The following is a 24,136-nucleotide window of genomic DNA, read 5'->3' as shown; positions in this document are numbered from 1 at the left end:
ATAAGTAGTCACTCTTGTCAGGTGAGGGGGCTTCTTTGCAGTACTTTATGTATATATTTTTTGAAGATTTTATTTATTTATTTGACAGAGAGTAAAAGCAGGGGGAACAGCAGAAGGAGAGGGAGAAGCCGGTCCCACGCGGAGCAGGGATCCGAGCCAAAGGCCGGTGCTTAACCGACTGAGCCACCCAGGGGCCCCTGTGTATAGTTTTAACATCAGGCTTTGTTTGGCTCTTTTCACACTATTCTGTGTTGTAAATTCCAACATCATGTATATTCGAAGAATCTTTTCTGGACTGTGTGTCATATTCCATTGTATCCTATTTGCGGTATGATGCATAGTACCCCTGGCCCCTGGCTTTTGTGACTGCCCCAGACTTCTTGTTCCTGTAGTTCTGGGGTGAATATCCGTCCTTCCAAGTTTTCCCCCACATCTTTTATTTCTTGGGTAGATTTTGGAGATGTAGAAGTATGGAGTCGAACGACTGACTTTATTGGGGTTCAGAGGGAGGTGCTGTCCGTGGCCCAGGGGGATCTCCATCGCACCCCGGTCCTCACCAGCGCGGAGTGCAAGGCGTGTGCGCATGCGTGTGGCTAACTTTTATAACACGCCGGTCCAAAGCGCTGTCCTATCCTTTTAACTCATTTCTCCTATTACTCATTATGCATGTGAGAATCTTACTCCTCTCTGCTTCTTGAGGATTAGCAAGCTCTGTCATTCATCCTCCAGCTCCCCAGGAGCCCCCCAGCAGCCCCCCAGCATGCAGTACAGTGCCTAGTAGAACTGAATGCATTTATTTACTGGAGCAACAAAGGCTTTTTTGTATCAGATAATAAACCTCCTAAAGCTGTTCAGCGAAGCTCAGTGTCCTGTAATTCAAATAAACATGAGAACGATGGGAAGGTGGCGCCCAGTGTGTGATTAGTGAATGGCGTTTGTTGTGTATTTCCTGCTAAAACTGCTGTTCTTTAACAGTCAAATTCTAGACTCTTGTATGGATCCATGGGGTTTTCTTTTTATGCCCCTCATGCTCCGTCGAAAGGAAGCATCTTCAGGTTTGATGGCTCTTTGGTTTACTTGTTGCATTTTTACAAAGAACCCATTGAAGGTAGCCACCTTGTGTGTTTCAATTCAGTTTTCTATAGTATTGATTGATCGGAGTTTTGGGGAGCAAGGTGAGACAGACCTTCACTTTGTGAGAGTTTTCCCTGAGACTTGGTGGAAGATAACAGAAGAGAGTGAGAGGATTGGTTCTCTCTGAGGAACACCACAGGAAGGATCACGAATAGTATTTTCTCCAGGCTCTCGCCTACCAGGTTTTTCTTATAAAATGCTCTGGTTCCCTTCTTGGCCACCCAGCATCACTAAACCTTTATTTAAAGAATAGCACAGATTATTTTCTGTGATTTTTATATGAAAATAACAGAAGGACAGTCTAAATCAGTGGGCACCAGATTAGAATTCTTTATTTTTTTTTCCTTGTGTTCTCTTAAGACACAAATGCCTCAGCTTAAATTATTAATTGGAACGTCTGATTTCCTACTGTGTCATCTGTAATTCAGGGGCCACATCACTGAAAAAATGTATTAACTAATAACCTCCTGAGGGAAGGAGGTGCAGGGCTATCTCTTTTTTCTCTTTCTGATTTAAAAGATTTAATGGAAAAAAGTCAATACCCACAGCTGTTCTTCTGTCTCCTTGAAAAAATAAATTCCATGATCAAAATATTCCACTTAACAAAATGGCTCTTCATGTATTCTCTTTTGGACATTAGCTGGCTGGCTGGGTAGGGACAGCAGCTTACTACCCAGACTTGATTCCCGTTTTTTGTTGATATACCGAAAGTTGGAAAGTTCCAAATAATCTCATTATCATTTAATAGAGCCCCTAAAATAATTTTAAATACAAGTTGTAGCCGGAAAGAGGGTCGCATCTGACTGGAGATTGTTTTGGGAGTAGTTTCCTTCACCTTCTGAAGGCTTCTGCTCACTTTCTGGAGAAGCAGCTGTTACAGATCAGCTGGTGCTTTGTGTTCCTGTTCTTCTGTGTATAGAAAGCAGCAGTAACCCCTTATGTTTTGTAAACAAGGCTGTGCTCCTTGGGGAAAGCTATGTACCTTACTCACTGTAATTGCTTGATTTTAAGCCAGTTCATTAACATATTTATTCATATGTAAATCAATTTTGTCAGCTAATATTTTTAGAACTTACCATATAGGAAACGCATCTACATTTCATTGAATCTTTAGAGTAATTTGAAATAAATAGAGCATCCCCATTTTACAGATAGGAAATTGAGGCTCCGAGAAACAATGTGTAAATCCGCCATAAGCTTAGCTACCATGTGGTAGATCCTGGATATTTGCCGAGTTCCTGTGTACAGAGACATGTCCGTGCCTTCACAGTGCCTAGAGTTTAGAGGAGGTTTGTGGCAAGTACAGAGGCTGGGATACATAGATTTGGTACAGCAGATGGTAAGGAAGAAGGTGCGGGATGCTGTTGGAGCCCAAATGAAGATAAGTTAGAACCGATATTAAGATTTGAGAAGGCCAAAAAAAAAAAAAAAAAAAAAGATTTGAGAAGGCTTCCAATGAACCCAGCATAGGAGCTGAGGTCTGACTACTAACACTTAGTAGCGAGGTAGAAGGGAAGAGTCTCAAAGAGTCTTTGGGTGGGAGGAGAAGCCTGTGCAGAGGACTTTGCAGAAGAAAATTCAGGACAGGGGCACCTGGGTGGCTGCTGCATCTGACTCTTGAATTTGGCTCAGGTCATGACCTTAGGGTTGTGAGGTTGAGCCCTATGTCAGCCTCCATGCTGGGCGTGGAACCTGCTTAAGATTCTCTCTCCCTCTCAAAAAGAAAAGAAAAAGAAAAAATGCACTGGGGACATGGTGTGTGGAGTTTCAGCAGCTGGAGAAAGGGCCAGGTAGCTACATGTGGACCGGATCACAAGCAACCTGTGTGTCCTCCTGTAAGGCATTCAGGCTTTATTGTGGCAGAAATGGGGTTGAAGGGATTTACGATAATCTAGGAAAAATAAGGAAGTCGTTGCAGCTGCGATGGGGACAGTTGAAATAGCAAGTTGTACATGGAATTGGAAACGTTCAGTAGGTAGAACTGACCAGCCTCGGTTTGGATGTGGACTGTCGGGGAAGGCAGGTGCATGGTGGGGCCACTCCTGAGCTGGGTGGAGGACGGGCAGGTGCAACGGGGATGGTCAGAAGGACAGAAGCTGTCCTAACTCAACCTGGCGGTGCTGTGTAGGAGATGTCTTTGGCTTGTGGATAGGTTTCATAGTCATCCGCATAGAGATGGCGTAGGAAACTCCTTGAACTGCACAAGGCAATGTATGGAATTAAGAAAAGGCAGCCTAGAATAAATTCTGTGTATCGTCGGCATTTAAAGAAGACCAGAGGAGGACCAGGCACAGAAACCAAATGGAGAGAATCAAGAATCACTGTGTTCCATGAATGTGCCGTGATGATACATCAACTCAGTCCTTTGGTTTGCAACCATTTCAACTCAGACGGCTGGATGCAAGTCCATCGTGAATGCCAGCCAGTGCCAAGCATGACTCTAGAGGCTGGAGGTATAACTGTGAATAGGGTAGACAGGACCCTTACAATGGATGGAGCTTACAACTGCTTCACTTAGAAAGTCTCGTGAGACCACATGAGATCTTGGATTTGGCCCTTTTATCCACCTTGGATTACAATTCAGTATAGACACCTAATACAGGGTTCTATTGGAGACTGAATCCTTTAGGCTTTTTACTGGGGTCCCTGCTTTTCTCTGATAAAAAAAAATCCTTAACTACAACCAAGGGGATCTGCTTTTCTGGTCACATCCCTTGAGAGATTCTCCAAATGGCAGCATGGCTTCAAAAAATTAATGGTCAACACCAATGTGAACGTTCAACTAAGAAAAGAAAAGATTTTATGCTCCTCCCAAGTCTTAGGTTACGCCCTATGTTACAAAATCCCGAAGAGTTGATTTTGCTCTTTTTAATATTCTCATGGCCCAGAATATATATCTTCAGAACCGTCCCATTTGTTAGTTCGCGATGAATACCCAAGAGCTAATTTTCAAGTCCAGATCTTCCGGAAACTTACGGAAACAAACTTCCGGAAACTTTGGCCCCGGAAAAAATCTTCTGGGGCCAAAAATGGGACTATTGAACTTGTGTACTTATGACCGTTAATCCTTAATAATGGCCCACTTACCAGATTGTCTCATTTCCTTGATTTTACTGGTCTCCTATGATAAGAATTTGAGTTAATGGGTTGTTTTATAGCCTTTTAGCCCTAACTCCAGTTATTAGCAGGCCGAATGTACCTGAACGTGGTGATTTTATGGTGAATGCATTTCAGGTGATCAGACGTCAGTGCGAGCACACCTCGGCCCCTTCCCTGCCTTCCTGGTCACAGAGAGGGTAAAAGTGGGGATGGTTGGTTCCTCCTTTTATCCCCTGCCCAATTATACATGTTAGTATTAGAGCTGATGGAATACGAGTACGAAAAAGAGGCATTTTTACAGTAGTTAGGCTTTTATTATAAGTCTGCCATATAATTTTAACCATTTTTTGCCTTGAAAGAGGCTCATAATTTGTGTATTTTGTGTTTTTTCAATCCATTTGCCGCAGCTGCAATCCTGATAAGTGGCTCAATTATAACTGTAATATTGGTCTTAAAGACGCACTGATGTCTCATGGAAAACTTGGAAAAACATTCTATCGAAAGACAATTATGCTTAAATACCACATTTTCTCCATTTCTCTGTTCTCTCCTTTACAAATTATTGCCAGGACCATTAGCATGAGAACAGACTATTTGCTCAAGTTCTAAAATTCTTGCATTTCTCAGCTTGCGGGTTGCCATCTTCCCCCAAGCTAGCCCTGGCCTTCCCAGAGGCCACCCCAGCACCCAGGGGGACACATGGGTTCACACGAAGAGTTTTTTCAAGTGCCCACAGAGTGCAGGTGACAACTTCCCATTTTTACTAGGGAGCAAGAGTCAGAGGATTGGATGAAAGGTAAGAATCATTGGAAACTGGGGGGAGGGGCAATGCCTTTGACATCCAAAATGAGCTTAGAGAAAGGAAGAAAGCAGTAGAAACATGTTAGAGGTCCATTTTAATTAATGATCATTTTTTTTAAAGATTTTATTTATTTATTTGACAGAGAGAGATCACAAGCAGGCAGAAAGGCAGGCAGAGAGAGAGGAGGAAGCAGGCTCCCTGCCGAGCAGAGAGCCCAATGCGGGGCTCGATCCCAGGACCCCGAGATCATGACCTGAGCTGAAGGCAGCGGCCTAACCCACTGAGCCACCCAGGCGCCCCAATTAATGATCATTTTAAAGTGAGCTCTGTATCTCTTCCTTTCTTGGCAAATGACCTGTATGTAGGTTTGGGGAATTACCTGGGGGGAGGGGTTATTTGTGCTGCTGATTAGGCCTGCCTACAGATTATTAGTCTTTAAGTCTCTTTATTAAGGCCCAAAGAAGGAATTAAATGACTTCCTTTTTTTTTTTTTGATGTTTAATTTTTTTTAACCATACCAAGTTGGCAGTGTGAGTTCAGTTAGCCATGAAGTTAGGAAAGTAGGATGTTTTAAGATACCGCAAAGTGGTATCTTCATTAATTAAGGCAGGAGGGGGCAAGTGGTCAGGGAGGTGCCCATAATATGCACATACTGGGATCTGTTTTATTTTACTCCTTAATATTTGATGAAATAACACTTCTGTTGGAGAAACACCATGGGCTTTTGGTTGGAGAACACTGTGGAACTCTCTTAACCCATGCTTTGCCATCTGTTAGGAGGACGAAATAAAGGAGAACCCCAGAGAGGAAGGATGGGAGCAAACACCCAGTTGTCCAGTAGAGCAGGGATGTGGGGGTTCGGCCGATCATACAGCTTCGTCTCTGACCTGGACATGAGGCCCCAAGGCCCATCAGACCAGGCCGTCCTATCAGACAGTTTCCTTTGCCATCCTTTGTGGAGCGGTACCGCTCGTGGGCATATATCCAGGGCTCCAGGATGCTGGCACCACGCCACCTTCAGAAAAATGAAACCGTGCAAGCAATCCACTGCTTTGCCCGGCTCCGAGCAGGACAGAGACTGATGGTGGGATTGGCTGTTTGCATCTCTTCATTTCTCATCGTGTCTGGGCTGGGCCGTCAGCCTAACAGATGCCACTGCTGAGATGGTTCTAAGATAAAGTATGGCACACTTTCCTTCCGTACCGTTAGAAGGCATGTCTGGAACCACCTCCTTTGGCTGGGACAGCAGTGGGGTTGGAGAAGCTCTTTCCAGAGTGGCCTTGCTCTTGACTTTTATGGGCAAGGTAACTTGTTCTTGTGAGGATCTGGGCATGCCTTGGCACAAACACCATCCTGCAAACAGCAACCAACCATCCATGTTTATCTGAGTTTCCATAATGAACATGTTTCTGCAAAATTGTGACATTTTGATGGTGGCAATAGATTCTGTAACTATAAGAACTTTCCATTGAAATATCAAATATTAATATTCTAATGACTACTGCCTAACATGTGTGATTAACTGTTTGTTCACTGATTGAATAATACTTATCGAACATCTACCACACAAGAAACCATGCCCGGTGTGGCAGGTAAGGGGTGAACAGGACAGACACAGCCCTGGGCCTTGCGGCATGAAAGTGTAGCAGGGGGGTGTTTGGAAAAGAGAGGGTCCCAGGGGAGCGTGCTGCAGGGACACCCAGTCGGCGATGATAGCGATGAGGGCGAAGGCTTGTCAGCTTAGCCCAGGCAGCGTCATCTCTGTTTCTAGGGACAGCTCAGACGCAGGCACAGAGAGTGGGCTGCTTGAAGACTGGAAAGGCACTCAGCATGTCTGGGCCACAGCACAGAGGATAAGGAAGGGGGACCCCAAGACATGAGGCTGCAGACTGAGCAGAACAGAATGCAAGAGATTTGTAAGACAGTTTGGATTTTTATCTTAACAAAGATGGCAAGTCTTGGGGCGCCTGGGTGCCTCAGCCAGTTAAACAGCTGACTCTTCATTTTGGCTTAGGTTACAATCTCAGAGTGGTGGGATCGAGCCCTGAGTCGGGCTCCGTGCTGGGCATAGAACCGGCTTAAGATTCTCCTTCTCCTCTCCCTCTGCCCCCTATCCTCCCAGTGGACTGTCAACCAAGAACGAACATGGGAGGGAAGTTTGTTAAGTGATGACAGAAGACCACTGAAATGTTATTGACTTTATCTTCCCTCTGAGAAGTAAGAAGCTACAATTTTTGCTGAGATGTTGGGTCAGGAAGTGTGATGAGATCAAGGTCTTTCAAACTTGGCTGCTGAGGGATCGGGCCTGAGCTGGATAATTGGCCCAGGCTTTTTCATACTAGCCTCACACACTCACCAGAAACCCTAAAAGACTTCATTTAAACACAGTTCTGTGCTTTGGAGGATTGCATTTTCTCCTGTTCTGGAGTGATGCACACGTGTAATTATTGTGAGCTCTGTGCTTTGTCTGGGGGCCAGTCACAGTCTCCCGATTCCTCCGGGCTCTTCTCCAAGATGCCATCCCTTTTCTGTCTTCTGTCAGTCTGGTATCCAACAACACCAGCTGGGCTGCGAGGCGTGCACCCTGCATTTCAGATCCATAGGAGACTTGAGCCCAGAGCACGTATAAATACCTGGTCAGTAGAAAGAAGAAATTTGGAGACAGATGTCTGCAAAATTCTTCCTAGATTATACCTTCATTACAATCGGGTACATGCAACTAAGAGTGCAAATTACAGTCTTTCAGAAACCTTGCAGGTGGGGGGTGCCCCGGTGGCTCAGTCGGTTAAGCATCCAACTCTTGATTTCAACTCAGGTCATGATCTCAGGATCATGAGATCGAGCTCCGCATCGGGCTCTGCACACAGCATGGAGCCTGCTTGAGAGTCTCTCTCCCTCTCCTTCTGCACTGCCCGAAAACCGCCCCCCCAACTCTCTCTCTCTAAGAAAACAAAACGAAACAACAACAAGAACAAAAAAACCCCTTCTCTTCTGAGTGCTGCATAGTAACAGACAAAGGTAGAAAGTTAGGATTTGTGAGAAAAGTAAAGATATGAGAGATGCACACGTGCCAGGTGCCTGTAATGCAGGCATGTTGCCCTAAATCAGCAGCTCTCCATCGGCACCTCTGCAGGGCAGACGTGGTTCACTGAGGTAGCAGTGGGTGCGCATGTGCACATCTCTGTTTCCCTCTTATCCAAAGTCTCACCCCCAGGTTCTGGATTATTTCACAGGTCATTGCAGCTCATGCTTTAGTTTTCATTCCTCCACGGTTTTGCTTTCTGCATTCCTCTGTGTTTACCTATGCCATTCCTTCGTACTATCTGCCTTCAAAGACGCTGATTTCAATTCTTCCGTGTGAGCTCTATTATTTTTTTAAATTGCATGATCTTAATATTTCTAATTTATCTTATTTGAAAACAAGGGCTGTAATTATTTCGAGTTTTTTTTTCTACTGTCCTATTTAATGTATTTAGGAATATTTTTAAAAGGAAGGTGCTCTCTAGAATACTTTGTATTTAGAAATATTTAGTAGTACTTTTAAAAGGAAGGCGCCGTATATTCTGCCAATAGGGAGATTGACTTTGGGGAGGTATGGCAGCTGGAAAATATCGGTTGGAGGATAACTGGCAGGAGGGGGTCTGTTTGCAACTTTATTAATCTAGCTACCATTGTCAAGAATTTTTTAGCTTTGAGTACTTTGTATCGTTAGCAGCACACATGAAATGTGTTAAGAGTATGTAGTTACAGTATTTGAGCAGGGACCTTGCCCAAGAAGCTCTGGTTTTGATATTGGATTCAAGTGCCAGAACTATAATTTCAGTTCATTTATTCATGGACCAGGTGGTCTGCAACATAGTACAAAGTAGTTTGGTCATTGAATTTACCCTCTTTGGTCTTTAACTGAAGGTACATGTGGTCTCTTAGAACATTTAAAATTGGGGGCACCTGGGTGGCTCAGTGGGTTCAACCTCTGCCTTCGGCTCAGGTCATGATCTCAGGGTCCTGGGATCAAGCCTCGCATTAGACTTTCTGCTCATCAGGGAGCCTGCTTTCCCCCCTCTCTCTTTGCCTGCCTCTCTGCCTGCTTGTGGTCTCTGTCTGTCTAATAAATAAATCTTTAAAAAAAATATTAAAATTGATCTACACTATACAGAAGTCCACTGAATAAACCAAAAAGGGTAATTAATTGGCTCAAGCAATTGAAAAATCCCAGGGGTAGTGCGGGTTTCAGGTCCAGCTGGAGTCATGAGCTCTGACTTTGGGATTCCTTATTTTCCTCCTGAGGCTCAGCCTCCATGCTTCTGTTCCCACTCTTAGCCATGTGGGCAAGGGGAGCTTCAAACTCCACATCTCTGTTCTACCCCCTGAGCACTGGGGAGAATCAGAGCACAGGGCTGGGGCTGGGCGTGGGGGCGGGGGGAGCTTCCTGGCAGGGTTGTCATTGGCCTGGCTGGTTCTTGTGTTCATCCCTGGACCAATCACTGTAGCTGGGAGATGCTGCACTTTCGTTGGTCAAACCTGGGTCACGTGTTAGGGGGTGGAGTTAGTCCCACATGAATTAAAATCTTTTAGAGGTAAGATTGTTCAAAGGGATTCAGGAGAAGAAAGGGGTCAGATCCTAGACAGGAAAAATCAGTCGCCGCCTGCTACAGCTAATGTTATCACACACCACAAACTTAAAAATCATAATCGAAGAAATATTCTGATTTCTTTGGGGGAAGGGTTTTGTGTGCTGTGAGTTTGCCCTTGTTTCTGTGCTTTTTGTCAACCGTGATAATAAAATTCAGCACAGATTCATCTGTTTTTGATCGTTTCTATTACTTATGTTTAAAAATAATAACTTTTTTTGGACAAGTCTTCCATTTCTATGGATGATCTGTGGAGTAAAGATTTTGTATTTTTAATACTGTCTGTTACAAACAATGATCATGTTGGATATGTAAGGGATGTGAATGCTCAGAAGATTGATTCTCAAATAGAGTGCTGATAATGTTATGGTTGGTTTTTCCGGAAGAAATTACTCAGTGCATGTGTTGTCCTCGGTAATCTGGCTCGAAGGTTTCCCATCGTACACATCTCCTGACAGGTGGCTTAACCCCAGAGCTGCCCCCGGGGTGGGGTGTGGTGAGTGCCTTACCCAGTGGGAAGGTACTGGTTTGCTCAGCTTGAAGCGGGGTGGGGTTGGGCCAGGTGTGGCCATGGAGGATAAAGGACTTTCAAAGTCACGGTTAAGATGGCTCATTGCATTTCATCTATACATTGGCCATATTTTTACATAGGGATTCATTCTGTTTCTGCTGTCTTCAGTGATCATCAGTCTAAATTTTCCATTCTTAAAAAAATTTTTTTTTTCCATTCTTGGATCAGTTTTGGGAATTTGTGGCTTGGTAGGAAATCATTCGTTTCCTTTGTGTTTTAAATTTGTTGCTGTACAGTTGCTTGTGGTATAAATTCTTTTATACTTAATGTTTACTTTAATCTCCTATATTTATGGTCATGTCTCCTTTCTCATTTCCAAACTTGTATAATATTATTCTTTCTCTCTTTTCCTCTTTCATGAGTGGGAATGAGTAGATCTTTCCCCTTGCTTTTTTTTTAAAAAACTACATTTTGGGTTTGTCCATCCTTCTTCTACCCTGCTTTTCCCTTATTCCATTAATTTCAGCTTTTATCTTTATTCATTCCTTCTTTCCTAATTTCTTTGGGGCATTTTGTTCTAATATCTTAAGGTGGTGAGTACTTAGTTGCTGATTATATTTTTTGAAAATACACAGTTTGATGGTATCAGTGGGCGTGGTTCTTCCTTCTGTAACAGGATACTTACAAATTAGTAGTATCTATCTGAAAACGAATATTCTCTTAATGCTTGCTGAGAACTCACAGCCATCAAAATTAATTTGTAAGCTTTCAAATTTTGTTGTGTTCTATAAGCAGCTGAATTATAAGTAGAATTTATAAATTAAAATTGTTTTCTTTCATATATCAGTTGTCAGCTTTGGTTCCCAGGAAAGGATTCGATAATAGTCTACATTGTAGAGGAAATAACTATAATTCAGAATCATCTGTGGTCCTTTTAAACACAGCGATTCCAAGTGACATAGATAAGATCCAGTCATCTCTCTAAGAACCATGCACAGACACTGGTCTGGTACGTTGAAGCATCTGACTGTGCTTCCCCTCTTTGTTTACCACATTCTAGAATATCATTCTATTTCCTCAGTTATGAAGTTGCTCTGGGAACAGACAGCATCTTATCATGCCTAGACTGAACTTTTCCCAGGAAGGGAGGACCAAGCTGCCATGATAATAAAATATCAGTTATTCTGAGAAACAACTACATGTTCATCTAAAAGACATTAAGAACCCATTGGAGGGGCGCCTGGCTGGCTCAGTCCATGGAGCAGGCAATTCTCGATCTTGGGGTCATGAGTTTGAGCCCCATGTTGGCTGCAGAGATTACTCAAAAAAAAAAAAAAACAAAAAAACAAAAAAAAAAAAAACAGCTCGTCGGAATTGCAGTTGTTTTTATGCTTTGTTAAGGGCAGAGGGAAATCAGCTATGTTATACCTTTATAACCATCATTATTTTCAGAAGAATTAGAGTCACTCATTCATTCTTACGCCAACAAGGGGTCAGTTTCCCATAAGTTGTAAAGATATGACATACTTGGAAAATATTTTTGTCTAATTAAAGATAGAATAAATTGAAAAGGTTATTTGTAATTAAAGAAAAGAGTTAAACGTCAAGTTTCTACTGACCACTTCAAAGGTAAATTATGCTTTTATTTTATTTTACCCTGCACATTTGTCAAATTGCTAGTGGCGTGATGAACTGGAAAGTTACACTTGTTCAGATTCCAAATTCTTCAAGGCTCCTTCCCACATTAACAGGGATCTCTGCAAGTTCTTACTTGATTGAGAGACCACATTCTAGAAACTCATTTGCTAATGCCTGGTATTGACCCTTTTGCTGCTCGAGCTTTTGAATTTAAATATTTTGAAAGAAAGTATAATAATCCTCAAAAAAATAATATGACTATTGTGTTACTCTGTAACTCATTGAAATATTGCTTATTTCATGTAAGCCGGACCATGTTAATAGATAATGTTAGTACAAAGATAAAAGGCATGTCACATTCCTGGCTTAGAGGAACTTGAAGTTAGCTAGTGGAGGAGACTGGTCAGTAAACCAGCCAGTAAGAGTATAAGGAGATCTGCCATCATAAGTGTAGACATGGGTGCCATAGGAACACAAAAGAAGTACTCTTTGCTTAGATGTGGGCTAAGGAAAGGTTTCTTGGAGAGGGTAATGCTTGACTCGGGTATAAATTCTAGCCAGCCAAGTAGAGCGAGAAGGCAGAATGTTCCAGAGAGAAGGAGCAGTATGAACAAGAGACATGAAACGTCATGACAGTTTGTTGGGGGGGCGTTGGAGGTGGGCAGAAGTTGGAGAAGACAGGTGAGAAACCATAGGTAAGATGTATTGAACTTGAGCTACAAAAATTGTTAATGGTTTATTTTGTGTGTTTTAATTCAGGTGAAGGAACTACTCAAGGCCAGATGTTTTAAGAAATGCTCTTGAAAAGGACGGAGGTGTACAGACTTATTTCAGCAACTGAGAAGCAAGTTGGTTTTGGAGAAACCATACGCTGAGGATGTTGTTTGCTTTTGGCTGAAAAGAGAACGTACAACTATAGGGGAAGCCTTTGTGCGTCTGGATTTAGGATCGCACTGTAAATAGCAATGTAATTAGATTCACATCCGTCCTGCCGGTGGGCCTTGGGGCTTCTTGGCTCGGCAGACATGAGTGACCCCAGACAGTCACAAGAGGAGAAGCACAAGCTTGGCAGAGCCTCTTCGAAGTTCAAGGATCCTCCCAGAATCATGCAGTCTGATGAGTATTTTGCTCGAAAATTTAAAGCTATTAATGGCAACATGGGCCCTGCCACTTCTTTAAATGCCTCAAATTCCACAGAGGGTGGCAGTCCTGCTAACGGTACCCCAGCTGTGCCCAAGATGGGTGTGAGAGCAAGAGTGTGCGAGTGGCCTCCCAAGAAGGACTGCTCCAAGGAGCTAGCCTGTAAGGCGCTGTGGGAAAGCCGGTCTCAGGCCAGTTATGAAAGCGTCCCGTCCATCACACACAATGGGCAGAATGACCAGAGCGATGGTCAGCGAGAGGAGCAGCTCGATCTAGACTTTGTGGAGGCGAAGTACACCATTGGAGACATCTTTGTTCACTCTCCTCAAAGAGGACTGCACCCCATAAGACAGAGAAGCAATAGCGATGTCACCATTAGTGACATTGACGCTGAAGACGTCTTAGACCAAAACGCAGTGAACCCCAACACTGGGGCCGCCCTCCACCGAGAGTACGGAAGCACGTCTTCCATTGACCGGCAGGGCTTATCTGGTGAGAACTTCTTTGCAATGCTCAGAGGGTACCGTGTAGATAATTACGACCACAAAGCAATGGCCCCTTTTGGGTTCCCTGAGTTTTTCCCCTGCGATCCTGCAATCTCTCCCAGCCTTCATGCGGCAGCGCAGATTTCTAGAGGAGAATTTGTCCGCATCTCAGGATTAGACTACATGGACAGTGCCCTTCTCATGGGCAGAGACAGGGACAAGCCTTTCAAACGGAGGTTGAAGTCGGAATCGGTGGAGACGTCCCTCTTCCGGAAGCTGCGGACTGTTAAAAGCGAACACGAAACTTTCAAGTTCACGTGCGATCCAGAAGATGGCCGTCTGGAGCGGGGCGTCCGCCCTTGGAACTGTCAGCGGTGTTTTGCACATTACGATGTCCAGAGCATTTTGTTCAATATCAACGAAGCCATGGCGACGAGAGCCAACGTGGGGAAGCGGAAAAACATCACCACCGGAGCCTCGGCGGCATCCCAGACCCAGATGCCAGCAGGCCAGACAGGCAACTGTGAGTCCCCTTTGGGGAGCAAGGAGGACCTCAACTCCAAGGAGAACCTGGATGCTGATGAGGGCGATGGGAAAAGCAACGAGCTTGTCCTGAGCTGCCCGTACTTCCGGAACGAGACCGGTGGGGAAGGCGACAGGAGGATCGCCCTCTCCCGGGCCAGCTCGTCATCGTCCAGTTCCGGGGAAGGCTGCTCCTTCGAGTCCTCTCTGAGCTCCCACTGCACCAACGCAGGCGTCTCCGTCCTGGAAGTGCCCAGAGAAAGCCAGCCCGTTCACAGGGAGAAGGTGAAGCGCTACATCATAGAGCACATTGACCTCGGGGCCTACTATTACCGCAAGTTCTTCTACGGGAAAGGTAAGGCAGAGCCTCCGACGTGTGCTGCGTCTCGGGCTGCTTGGGCTGTGCTTCCCTGGGCTGGGCACCTTCATCGGGGGGTCAGGGCTGTTGTCCCCTGGGCTTTCGTGGACCCTCCATTGCTGCCAGACTAACCCCTTCTTCGGAAATCCCGGTTTTCTGCCTTTGCTGACGTCTCATCCCCGGTGTGGAATCCCCACGTCTCTTTCTCTTCGCCAGTGTAAGAGCAGCACAGATGTCCAGCTTGCTCTCAATTTACCTCTTCTCCCACCTCTTCCCTGGTTTAACTTCATTCCTCTCTTCTCTCTCTGATTAATCTCTCCTGCTGTTTACAGTGGATCATTCTGCCAGGAGTCCCCCCCCACCCCCAGTCTTTTCTGTACTTTTTTCCTGCATCTTTGCCTCACCTTTTCACTTCTGTCTTCACAGCTCCTAGTGCCGTGTTGTGTTAGGTCATGTCTTTGCCGTGAATGTGTGAATTAGCATGATCAACAAATCATTTTCCTACCGTTCTATAGATGGCCTTAAACTCCGAGGTCCAGATAATCCTTTGGCATTGTGGTCTTAGAATTCCTGTAGTCCTATGCGTGGTACTGGCTACTTTTATTTGGATTTTTCAGGCTTGAAGGATGCCTTCCTCAGAAGTCATGCAGTTGAATCCTCAGCCTTTTTAAATAGTGTCCCTAGTCATTCCAGGGACACGGAATCTGCTCTGTTGGGGACTCCTGCAGAGAAACGGGTCCCACACGCCTGTCAGCCACACAGTCTCCGTAAAGACACTCAGAGCAGCCCGTTGCCTTCTTACCGGGTGCAGCTTGCCAGCTTAGCCCCTTCCTTATAGGGCAGCTTACTTTCCAAGGCTGTCTTTTTTTTCTGTTTTCAGTGTCACTGGCCACCCTCCTCACATTCCCAGGTGTCACCTCTTAGAGCACCTTAGGAGGTAGACGTGGGCCCAGCCATTCTGGTGAATAAACGGTTCTTTTTTTTTTTATTTTTTATTTTTTAAAGATTTTATTTCTTCATTTGGCAGAGAGAGCACAAGCTGGGGGAGATGCAGGGGAGAGGGAGAAGCAGGCTCTCCACCAAGCAGAGAGCCTGACATGGGCTCCATCCCAGGACCTGGGATCATGACCTGAGCCAAAGGCAGATGCTTAACTGACCGAGCCCCCCAGGCACCCTGAATAAACCTTTCTGCTATGGGTGTGGATCCCTGTGAGCTGTGCTTGAATTTAATGCAGTATTGGTTTCTGTCTTCAGAATGTTTGCATGCCACTTTGACTCCATGGTTCTTTTGGGTGATGGCTTGGGTGTAACTCAGACCTCAGGAGGTCACTCCATCCACTTCTGTCCCTGGAGCCCCAGTAAAACTTCTCCCCATGGACATCAGGCTCAAAAGAATTTGCTTGCCAGAGAGATGCAGTTGTAGTTGTTACACTGCAAATTTTTTCCTCATTTTCTGCATTAATTCAGATCTAACCCATCACCCATAATCCTAATATTATGAAACCATAGAAATGGGTAGAACATTTATAATGCTGGATGCACAGGTTAGCTACATCGGCACTCGCATCACAACCAGTCATATATTTGAGTTATGTTTCCCTTTCCATACCAATGGCATGAGAGGACTGAAACAATTCTGCCGGCGGGTCTTGGCCCCCCCGGTGTGTCCCTGTGCTCTCCTCTCAATGTGCCCCCCCCCACCCTCCGTGGAGCTCAGAGAAACTTGGACGTCCCTGTGAGTCTGTGCTGGGAAACCACGAGCAGCCCTCGTGATTGTGTTCACGTTGCATGATACTGTTCCGAGATGGTGTCTCGGTGGAGGTTAGTTATGTTTAGAAATAGGCTTCCCAATTAAGATTCTTTTAACTGCCGTGGCTGTCCACACCAACAATAAAATAGTGTCTTAGAATTACTATGCTCTGAAATCCTCTGGCATTGAGTCATTTGGCTAGCTGAGTTTTGCCAGTAGTTTGCAGATTGCCCTGTGAAATACCAGGACATGAAAGTTATATACATGTGTGTGAATGCGTGCGTGTGTGTTCACGCCAACACTGCCCGCATCTTGACCCTCTTCTGGTGTCCATGAAGCATGCCAGCACGCATACACGGATGCTCCTGAAGCCAAGGCCACCGCCACTAACATCCTCAGGGTTTGTTCCTAGAGATGGTTTTGGGCGCTGGATTCTGTTAGTTCTCTTGACTGACGTCTGTACGTTTTTTTCTGGAACTGTCAACAGTCACTTCCTGGTAGTTGTAAAGAGTGCCTATGAGTGGTGTATTTCTTCCACTCTCTCTAATTTGCTGCTAAGGATTTTCCAGGGCATGGGCAGTTCCAACTGTCTGCAAACTTGTTAACTGTGAATGTGAAATTCAAAATAAACTCTAGAGAAGAAGTCGAGGGCGGACACCTTGCCAGGGAGTTCTGTGTGGATGCAGACATAAGGGTTGGGGGCGCCTTGGGTTGGGCTCACTCTGGTTCTGGGCTTTGTTGTGTTTTGTTTTTTTGGAAAACATTTTTTATTTATGTATTTGATGGAGTGGGGAGAGAGAAGAAGAGAGAGAGCAGAAGCAGGAGGAGCAGCAGGCAGAGGGAGAAGCAGGCTCCCCGCTGAGCAAGGAGCCCTACGTGGGGCTTGGTCCCCGGATCCCGAGATCATGACCTGAGCTGAAGGCAGACGCTTAACCCATGGAGCCCCCCAGGTGCCCCTGGTTCTGGGCTGTGCCGTGGATCTGTGAAGGCACCAAGCAGGTGAATTATAGGATCCTCTGCCAAGCCTGAGGAATGAGGGCTTGAGGTGGTGATCCCTGAGCTCACTTTGGCCTCAGGGCTCCGTAGTGCTGGGCTGTGGTGCCGTGGCTGCTGGTGGGTCCACGGAGAGGAGAGGACCTGAGCCTGTCCCTCTGCTCTCACCCTGCAGCGGGGAACTCTGCCTGCTTCCTCCTATTTTTAGCTCTTCCCCGGTAGGCCTGTGTGTCTCAGAATGGACCTGGCTCCAGCAGCATCTGCCACTGCCACCGCAGCTTGTCCCTCTGCAGAGCCATGAAGGGCTGGAGGCGGGGGCAGCAGCCAGGTCCCCAGTGCTCAGTACCCCCTGACCCCCGCCGCCACCACCACCACCTCTGCTGTGGTATGGGAACGGAGACAGGCAGCCGGCTCGCACCCGGCCTTCAACCTCTGGACCCTTATCTGCAAACATACCCCCAGTTACAGGAACATCATGGCATGACCTAAAAACAGAAGCCCTTGGGCCGCCTGGCCCGGATCGGGTATGTTTGTGGGGAGCTTTGTTCTCTTCCTTTTTTCTCTCTTCCCTTCACTCATTTTTTTTTTCTCTCTGGAAGCAGGCGGTTCAGGGATCTTTTGATATTGCCCAGAATGACTTTTCTTTTTCTCCATGCTCCACCATTCTGTGTGAAATTTCGTTTTCAAAAGAAGTAAGTGGCTCCCGATTGCTGGGAGGGCTTGAGCGCTCGGAGCCTGCCTGATGCGGCTGACTCCGCACTGGGTGGTTCGCGTGGGATGGCTGTGGATTTCCCCGAGGTGCACTCCTATGACACAGGGTGCTGAGTGGTTAGGGAGAACTCTGCAGAGGGTTGTGTGCAGGGGGGTGGCGAGCTGATGGATGTGTGCAGGGGAGTGGCGAGCAGACAGATGTGTGCAGGGGAGTGGCGAGCTGCAGCCAACCCTGTAGCTTCGTCACTTGTCCTCGCAAATCCATCTGTAGCCTTCCACGAGAGCAGCTTTTTAAGGGAGAGCGGGGTGGGATGGGAGCAAGCATGGGGAATGCAGGAGAAGGTTCCTCACTGTTGCTGGTGATGCCCGTGAAGAAAATGGGATGCTGCCTGCCGTGCACCTGTTTCCCTCGTGGAAATCCCAGTGAAGTCGCTGTTTCCCTCTTCTGTGAGTTTCCTATTTGTGAAACACAAAGAAGAGATTCTGGTTGTGCGAGTCTGTGGGAGACCCTTGAGCTCCCTTCATGGCACAGTGGCCAACTTTGCCTCCTTCTGGACCCCCGGCAGTTAGCGCCGCTGACCAGCCATGGGCTGTCCCCAGGGGGGCCAGAGTGGAGCTGCAGGGCAGCAAGGACACCCCCCGTTCCCTGTGTGCCCATCAGGTCTTCCTCTATTTAGCGCCGCTGACCAGCCATGGGCTGTCCCCAGGGGGGCCAGAGTGGAGCTGCAGGGCAGCAAGGACACCCCCAGTTCCCTGCGTGCCCATCAGGTCTTCCTCTATTTAGGAAATCGTGTACCTGCCGTTACTCAGGATTTCTGAAACTGTCCTCTGCCTGCCTTCTGGTTGCATGGACCAGAACAGCCGTAGACAAGAATAGCTCGAGATGGCAGACTGTGCCCTTTTAGAGTAAAGAAAGGTCAGAGTAGGGAAGAGGATAAGGTGGGTCTCTTGGGTGACGATGGAGTGGAGCGTGGCTAAATCTCGGAACCACTGGAACATTGTTTTATGTGGTTATAGGAACACGTCCTCTTAGCCTGGGGGAAAATCCAAAGATTGGCAACACACATACCTTTCTTTCAGTCTAGAATTTTTACACGGTGTCGAAGTATTATATGATCATTATAGGAAAAGGAAGTAAAGAAGCAAAAGAAATAAAATCACCCCAGTCCCTGAGAGATAATCCCCGTGAACAGTTTCCTCTTTATCCTTGTAGGCTTTTTCTGATGCAAATAAATGCATGTAAATGAGTCCTTCTACTGCTGTGTCTGTGGGACTTGGTTGGAGGATCATTCTTCTGTGTTATTATGTGTAGAGCTGTGTCAGCATTTTACAAGCCATTATCAATTATCATTATATGCCTTGGGTGCATGGGGAGATGCCAGGTATCTGCCAATCGTGATCTGGGCAGAAGCAGTAATAACTGTATTCGCTTTATTTCAGAGAAAAACCCATCAGCTTGATAGAGGCACAGTGATAAAGGGACGCATCTTTCTTACTCTCTTGGATGCAGTGTACCTACAAAACGACTCCTGTCAAATACAGTGATGCTCATTTTAACCAACAAATCTTTACTTAAAAAAGTAAATGATTATAAAAGATGTTTTAATTTCATAAAGTTTTAAAGATGATGACAGTTGTCCTTCTCCACTGGAATGTGGATTGTGTGTAGAGACTCCCTTCCAAGGGCTAGCACATGGAGAATAGAAGGTTGCAGGGGAGAAGTCTGGAAAGCACCGCCCCAGCTGGGTCATCAAGGTCTGCATCAGGATGGATAGGTCCTGTGGTTCATTTCTATCCCGGACATGCTGGGAATGGCATTTCTGGGGTCTTCCTCCAAACCCATACCCTCAGTCTGATGCGGGAACTCAAAACTGCCAAGGTCATCCAGAACGAGGAAAGTCTGAGAAACTCACAGTCTACGAGAGCCTGTAAGAGCCATGACAAGGATCTGTAGTGGGGTGTCCTGGATGGCTTCCTGGAAGAGAAAGGACATTGATAAAGCAGAAACCTGAATAAAGGATGGACTTGATCATATCAGTGTCCGTATTGGCTCATTAACGAAATGAACGTACCGAAGAAATGTAAGAAGTTCACAATGAAGAAAGTGAGCCAGGAGCCTGAGGGAACTACACTGTCTTTGCAGCTTTTCTGCAAATCAAAACCAGCTTAAAAAGACTTTGCTTCAAATTTTTAAAAAATCAAGTCATAAATTCTGATGTTAGATTTAACAAGAGCATCCTTAAAATTACAACTACACTTTTTTTGGTCTTTATTGAAATGCACAGACTTTCTTTCCCTTTGAATTTCCCCTGAAATCTGCATGCTGAGCTCCAGGGGGCTGTTTGGGATGCTCTGGGTTCTCTGGGTCCCCAAACTCAGCTGAACTAACCCTGAAGAAAGCTTTATGCTCAACTCATTTTTTTCCCCTTGGGATTTTCTATCACGAGTCCAAGCAAAGAAATAGGTATCTTTTAGAAATCCTCTGTAAAGGAGTTGAATTGCTTTGACAGGCAGGTTTTGTAGCGTAGATGAAAAGCTAATCTTGGTTTGACCAGTCTCTCTTCTGTCCGGTGCTTTCGGGGTTTCTGGTTCCATCATTCGCCTGTGATTTCCTTTCTTCTCCATTTCTTATAAAAGGAATATGCCAGAGAGAACTTTGATTTCTCCTTCCCATCCTAGCTTTACGAGACTTCTGGGGTATGGGCAGATTAGAATTCTTTTGGGAAAGATTGGAACTTTCCAGAGAAGAGTTTTTAGCTGCTTCCAGGTGGACTGGGCCTCCAGCAAAAGCCGTATCCTCCCCACAGTGCAGGGTCCATTTCTTCCCCCAAGATGCCAGCCTTAAGCTTTGAAGGCCCCTTGCTTTGACTGTGCCCACGGGTACCACCTGGGAATGAACTCCTCTATCGGATCTGCAGCACTTCTGAGAGTTCTTTCTAGAGCCTCTTTTCCCTAAGAATCTTCAAGTTCACATTTTTATTAACTACCCTTGGCCAGCTGTATGTAAGCTCACCTCTTTCTCCAGTGGTCATTTTTGTCATTAGTATTTTAACGAAAGGATAATATTTGTACTTACACCAGCTAAATGAACAAGTAGAAAGTAAGGATTGTTCTAGAATGTGTGTAGTAACCTTCCCACCTGTCTCGATACGGAATTATTGTTCGGGGGCTGGAGGTTTACCTTTTTGCCAGAGGGGGAAAGTGCCGCTGCGTTCTGATTGTGGTTGGAGGCCTGGGAGGGGAGAAGGGGCAGGACCGCACAACCTAAGGAGAAGAGCCCTGACTATGTGAAGCCAGCCTCCCCGGGTCACGTCCCATCTCAGTTTTAGCAAGTCCTTCAACTCCTTTGTGCCTCAGTTAATCATCTATAAAGTGGGATCATAATAAAAATATCTTCTGGGAAGGGATTCGAACCAGAACGTGTCACAAAGCATGCTTCCTCCTCCCCCACGTGGTTCTTAAATAAATGTGTAAAGTCTTTTCCCTCTAGAAAGAAACCATTGTCTACACCATGGGTACAGACTTTAAAGGGGCAGTACTTTATTTTAATGGTTAAAAGATAAGGAGGGGAAAACTAGAGAGAACCATATGGCAGTGGGGGCCCCAGGGCAAGGCGTCTGGTGAAGTCTGCCACCCCATTCCAAACCCATTCACTTAAATTTCACAAATGCGACCGTTGTGGGCTGGCGTGTATCTTTACATATCAAATGGACCCCATTGCTGCGTGATGCATGGCCGCATTTGCTCTGAATTTCATGCCTGGTGGCTTCTTTTTTCCCCCCCTTCTGGTTATATACAGTCACTGAAGAAAATTAATAGGGAGCTGGACACTGTTAAATTCATATGGGTGAACTGAGGACCGCCTAACAACAGGGCTATTCTGGGACCCACAGTCCTCCCAGAGCGGACATAATCGACTCCGCTCTTCACCTCTCTGCCCGGCCAGCGTGGCCCCTGCGAACAGAGCTCCCATTGAGGTCCAGCCAGCTCCGGGCGGGGAGGAGCTGCCCAGCTGCACGGGACACTCAGCCCTGTGGGTTATCGTGGTATACTTTCCATGGGGCTGGAGGTGGTGGGAAACTGCAGCAGCGGGGAGGTCGCGGCTCCCTCCCGTTGCTGAGTTTTAGGAACTTGGAGAGGACTGCGTGCCCTTTCCTCTTGTGGACGCTTTGGCCTCAGAGTCTTTTTCAGTTATCCAGGAAGAAGAACTCACGTTCTGCTCATTTCCCTAGGAGTAGCGGGATTGATACTGTTAAAGTTCTGTGCTTAGCTGGGGAAATTCCTTGCAGTTTGCTTTGGTTCCAGAAAATTGCAAGTTCAGAGGCTTTGCAACATAAGGTCTCAGAGCACCTGGAAACTTAGTGAAACCTACCTACCTTGTATTTGTTCCAAGATTTCTTTCACTCTTTGCTCCACTTAAAATGAAAAAAGTGAACTACCTGCCCCTTTCCCAGCTTTTATGCAGTTTCTTGCTTCTCCTGTGTTCTCCTCCTCCTTCCCACTCCTGTAGCAAATAACACTCAAAATCAAAGGAAGCCTTTGACAGCTGCCTTTTTTCTCCAGTTTTTCCCTTTTTCTTTAAGATTTTCCTAAAACGGTATCTCCCAAGATACTGTCCTTATGTTCAGGACAGATTTGTTGGCTCATCTGTAAGCTGTGTTCATTTCACCCCACACACGTAATTGATTTCCAGAATTCAAACTTTCCATGACTCTCACCCTTTGCCTGAGAGAGTCCGAGAATAGCCTACCTAGCGTGTGTTTCCTCCCTGTCACCCCTGACTATGATCTCAAGCAAGTCATCTAGCCCCTCAGCTTCAGGAATATTATTTGAAGATGGGGATACCTCCTCGAAAGTAGGGAGGAGAAAATGAGTTCATTTATGTCAGGTATATTAAATCTTGTTATTTTCACTGTAATGCCTCAGGTTTTCAAGCTTAGCTAATACTTTGGTTACATTTTGATCAAAGGAGCCTTCATGTAGCAAAAATGCATCCTTTTCTGCATCATGGTAAATTCAGTCATTTAATCCCTGATACATGAGCAGGGAGTTTGAGATTTCTTGAAGTTATCTAATCAGTCTTCATACTATTATCTGCACAAGCAGACCCCATTGTTCTGTTCACACTTACCTCCCTCCCTCTATCCATCCATTGTCCCTTATTGACTTTTTCTCTGGAAGTCTCGGAGAGCTCGGAATAGGGGAGCTAATCTAAAATGCAGACACACAGTTGTTTGCAGGGAAAGGTAAGAGAAGATACATCATAGGTGGGCATATAGACAGCAGGCCCCTGCAGCCATGGATGTAACCCAGGTAGGCCGTGAGCCAACAGTTAAGGGATCAGCTTGCTGTTGAAAGAACAAAAAAATGTTAAACTCCATTTTGTGGGAAAAGAGCAAGAAAGCTTCTGCTGTGCACGGGTAACAGAGTGAAGGGCGGCAGGGCCCAGATGCACGGCCTCTCGTGGCTTTGGAGGACTTGTTAACGGTGCCGTGGGCCATGCAGGCCTAATCCCCGTGAAATTGTAAGGCTGAGAGCTGTAGGTGCTGCTTTTATGTACCTGACCTCGGGAGGCCCCACAGAGTTGGGATCCTCACCTGGTCAATGCATTAGTGACCGAGCTGATCAGTGCCCCTTCCAAGACACTGCAGTACCTGAAGCAGCCTTTGGGCCGGGGTCACAGGGGGCCCCCGCTGCCCCCCCCACCCTTTTTTTTAAGCTCTTCTGAGTTAGAGTTCTTTTTCCTTTACTGACTAGCCAAAGCACCCTACAAGAGATAAATGCCCCGAATCTCGTTTCCTACACTGCAGTCTCGTTAACCAAATTTTTTTGATCTTGCCCTGTTATATTTGCATAATAGGTGGATTTCCATTCAGCTTTTCCAGTCTTTCCCCAGCTTCCATTCTGCCAAGGAAGGATTTTATTCGACACACTCTTAAAGCAATTTTATGGAAATGGTGCTTGGGATAAGGACAGGCTCCTGTGGGTGAGGGGGGACTCCCTCCTTGTCCTCTGCGCACAGCTAGGAAGGCTCCCATGGGGCAGATGAGGGCGCTGAGCGGTCCTGGAGGGGGTGGGGCACAGGGTGTCACTTGAGAGGGTTGACTTGGTTTCCTCCTGGAGACTCTGAGGTCTACCCTGTTCTTCCTGGTACATGGAAGCTGTGCTGTGAAGCAGAAGACTGTGATTTCTTTCAAGACACGTCCAGGTCGCCGGCTCTATTCCCTGGCTAACAGAAAGCATGAAAAGACCCCTTAGAGAACAGCTTGAGGGCCTGGAGCTGGCATGTCCAATGCACATGGTGATTGTAAGTGGCAGGGACGTCCTCTCTCGGCTTGCGTTCAAAGAGTGTGTCTGTGTAA

The 24,136-nt window shown here is 46.1% G+C and overlaps 1 protein-coding gene across 3 annotated transcripts in view; it reads left to right on the top strand.

The window, feature by feature from the left end:
- SIPA1L2 (signal induced proliferation associated 1 like 2) overlaps positions 1–24,136 on the top strand; it is a 215,185-nt gene that overhangs the window by 95,460 nt on the left and 95,589 nt on the right. For all 3 annotated transcript variants that reach the window (XM_047701964.1, XM_047701965.1, XM_047701963.1), the window contains one exon: positions 12,575–14,317. In XM_047701964.1, coding sequence (XP_047557920.1) covers positions 12,841–14,317 — 1,477 coding nt within the window. In that variant the 5' untranslated portion in view covers positions 12,575–12,840. The remainder of the gene's footprint in view (positions 1–12,574; positions 14,318–24,136) is intronic.

The sequence above is a fragment of the Lutra lutra genome, chromosome 14 (assembly GCF_902655055.1).
Source record: "Lutra lutra chromosome 14, mLutLut1.2, whole genome shotgun sequence".
In the NCBI taxonomy this organism is placed as follows: Eukaryota; Metazoa; Chordata; class Mammalia; order Carnivora; family Mustelidae; genus Lutra; species Lutra lutra.
This window is presented reverse-complemented; position numbering and strand designations above follow the sequence as displayed.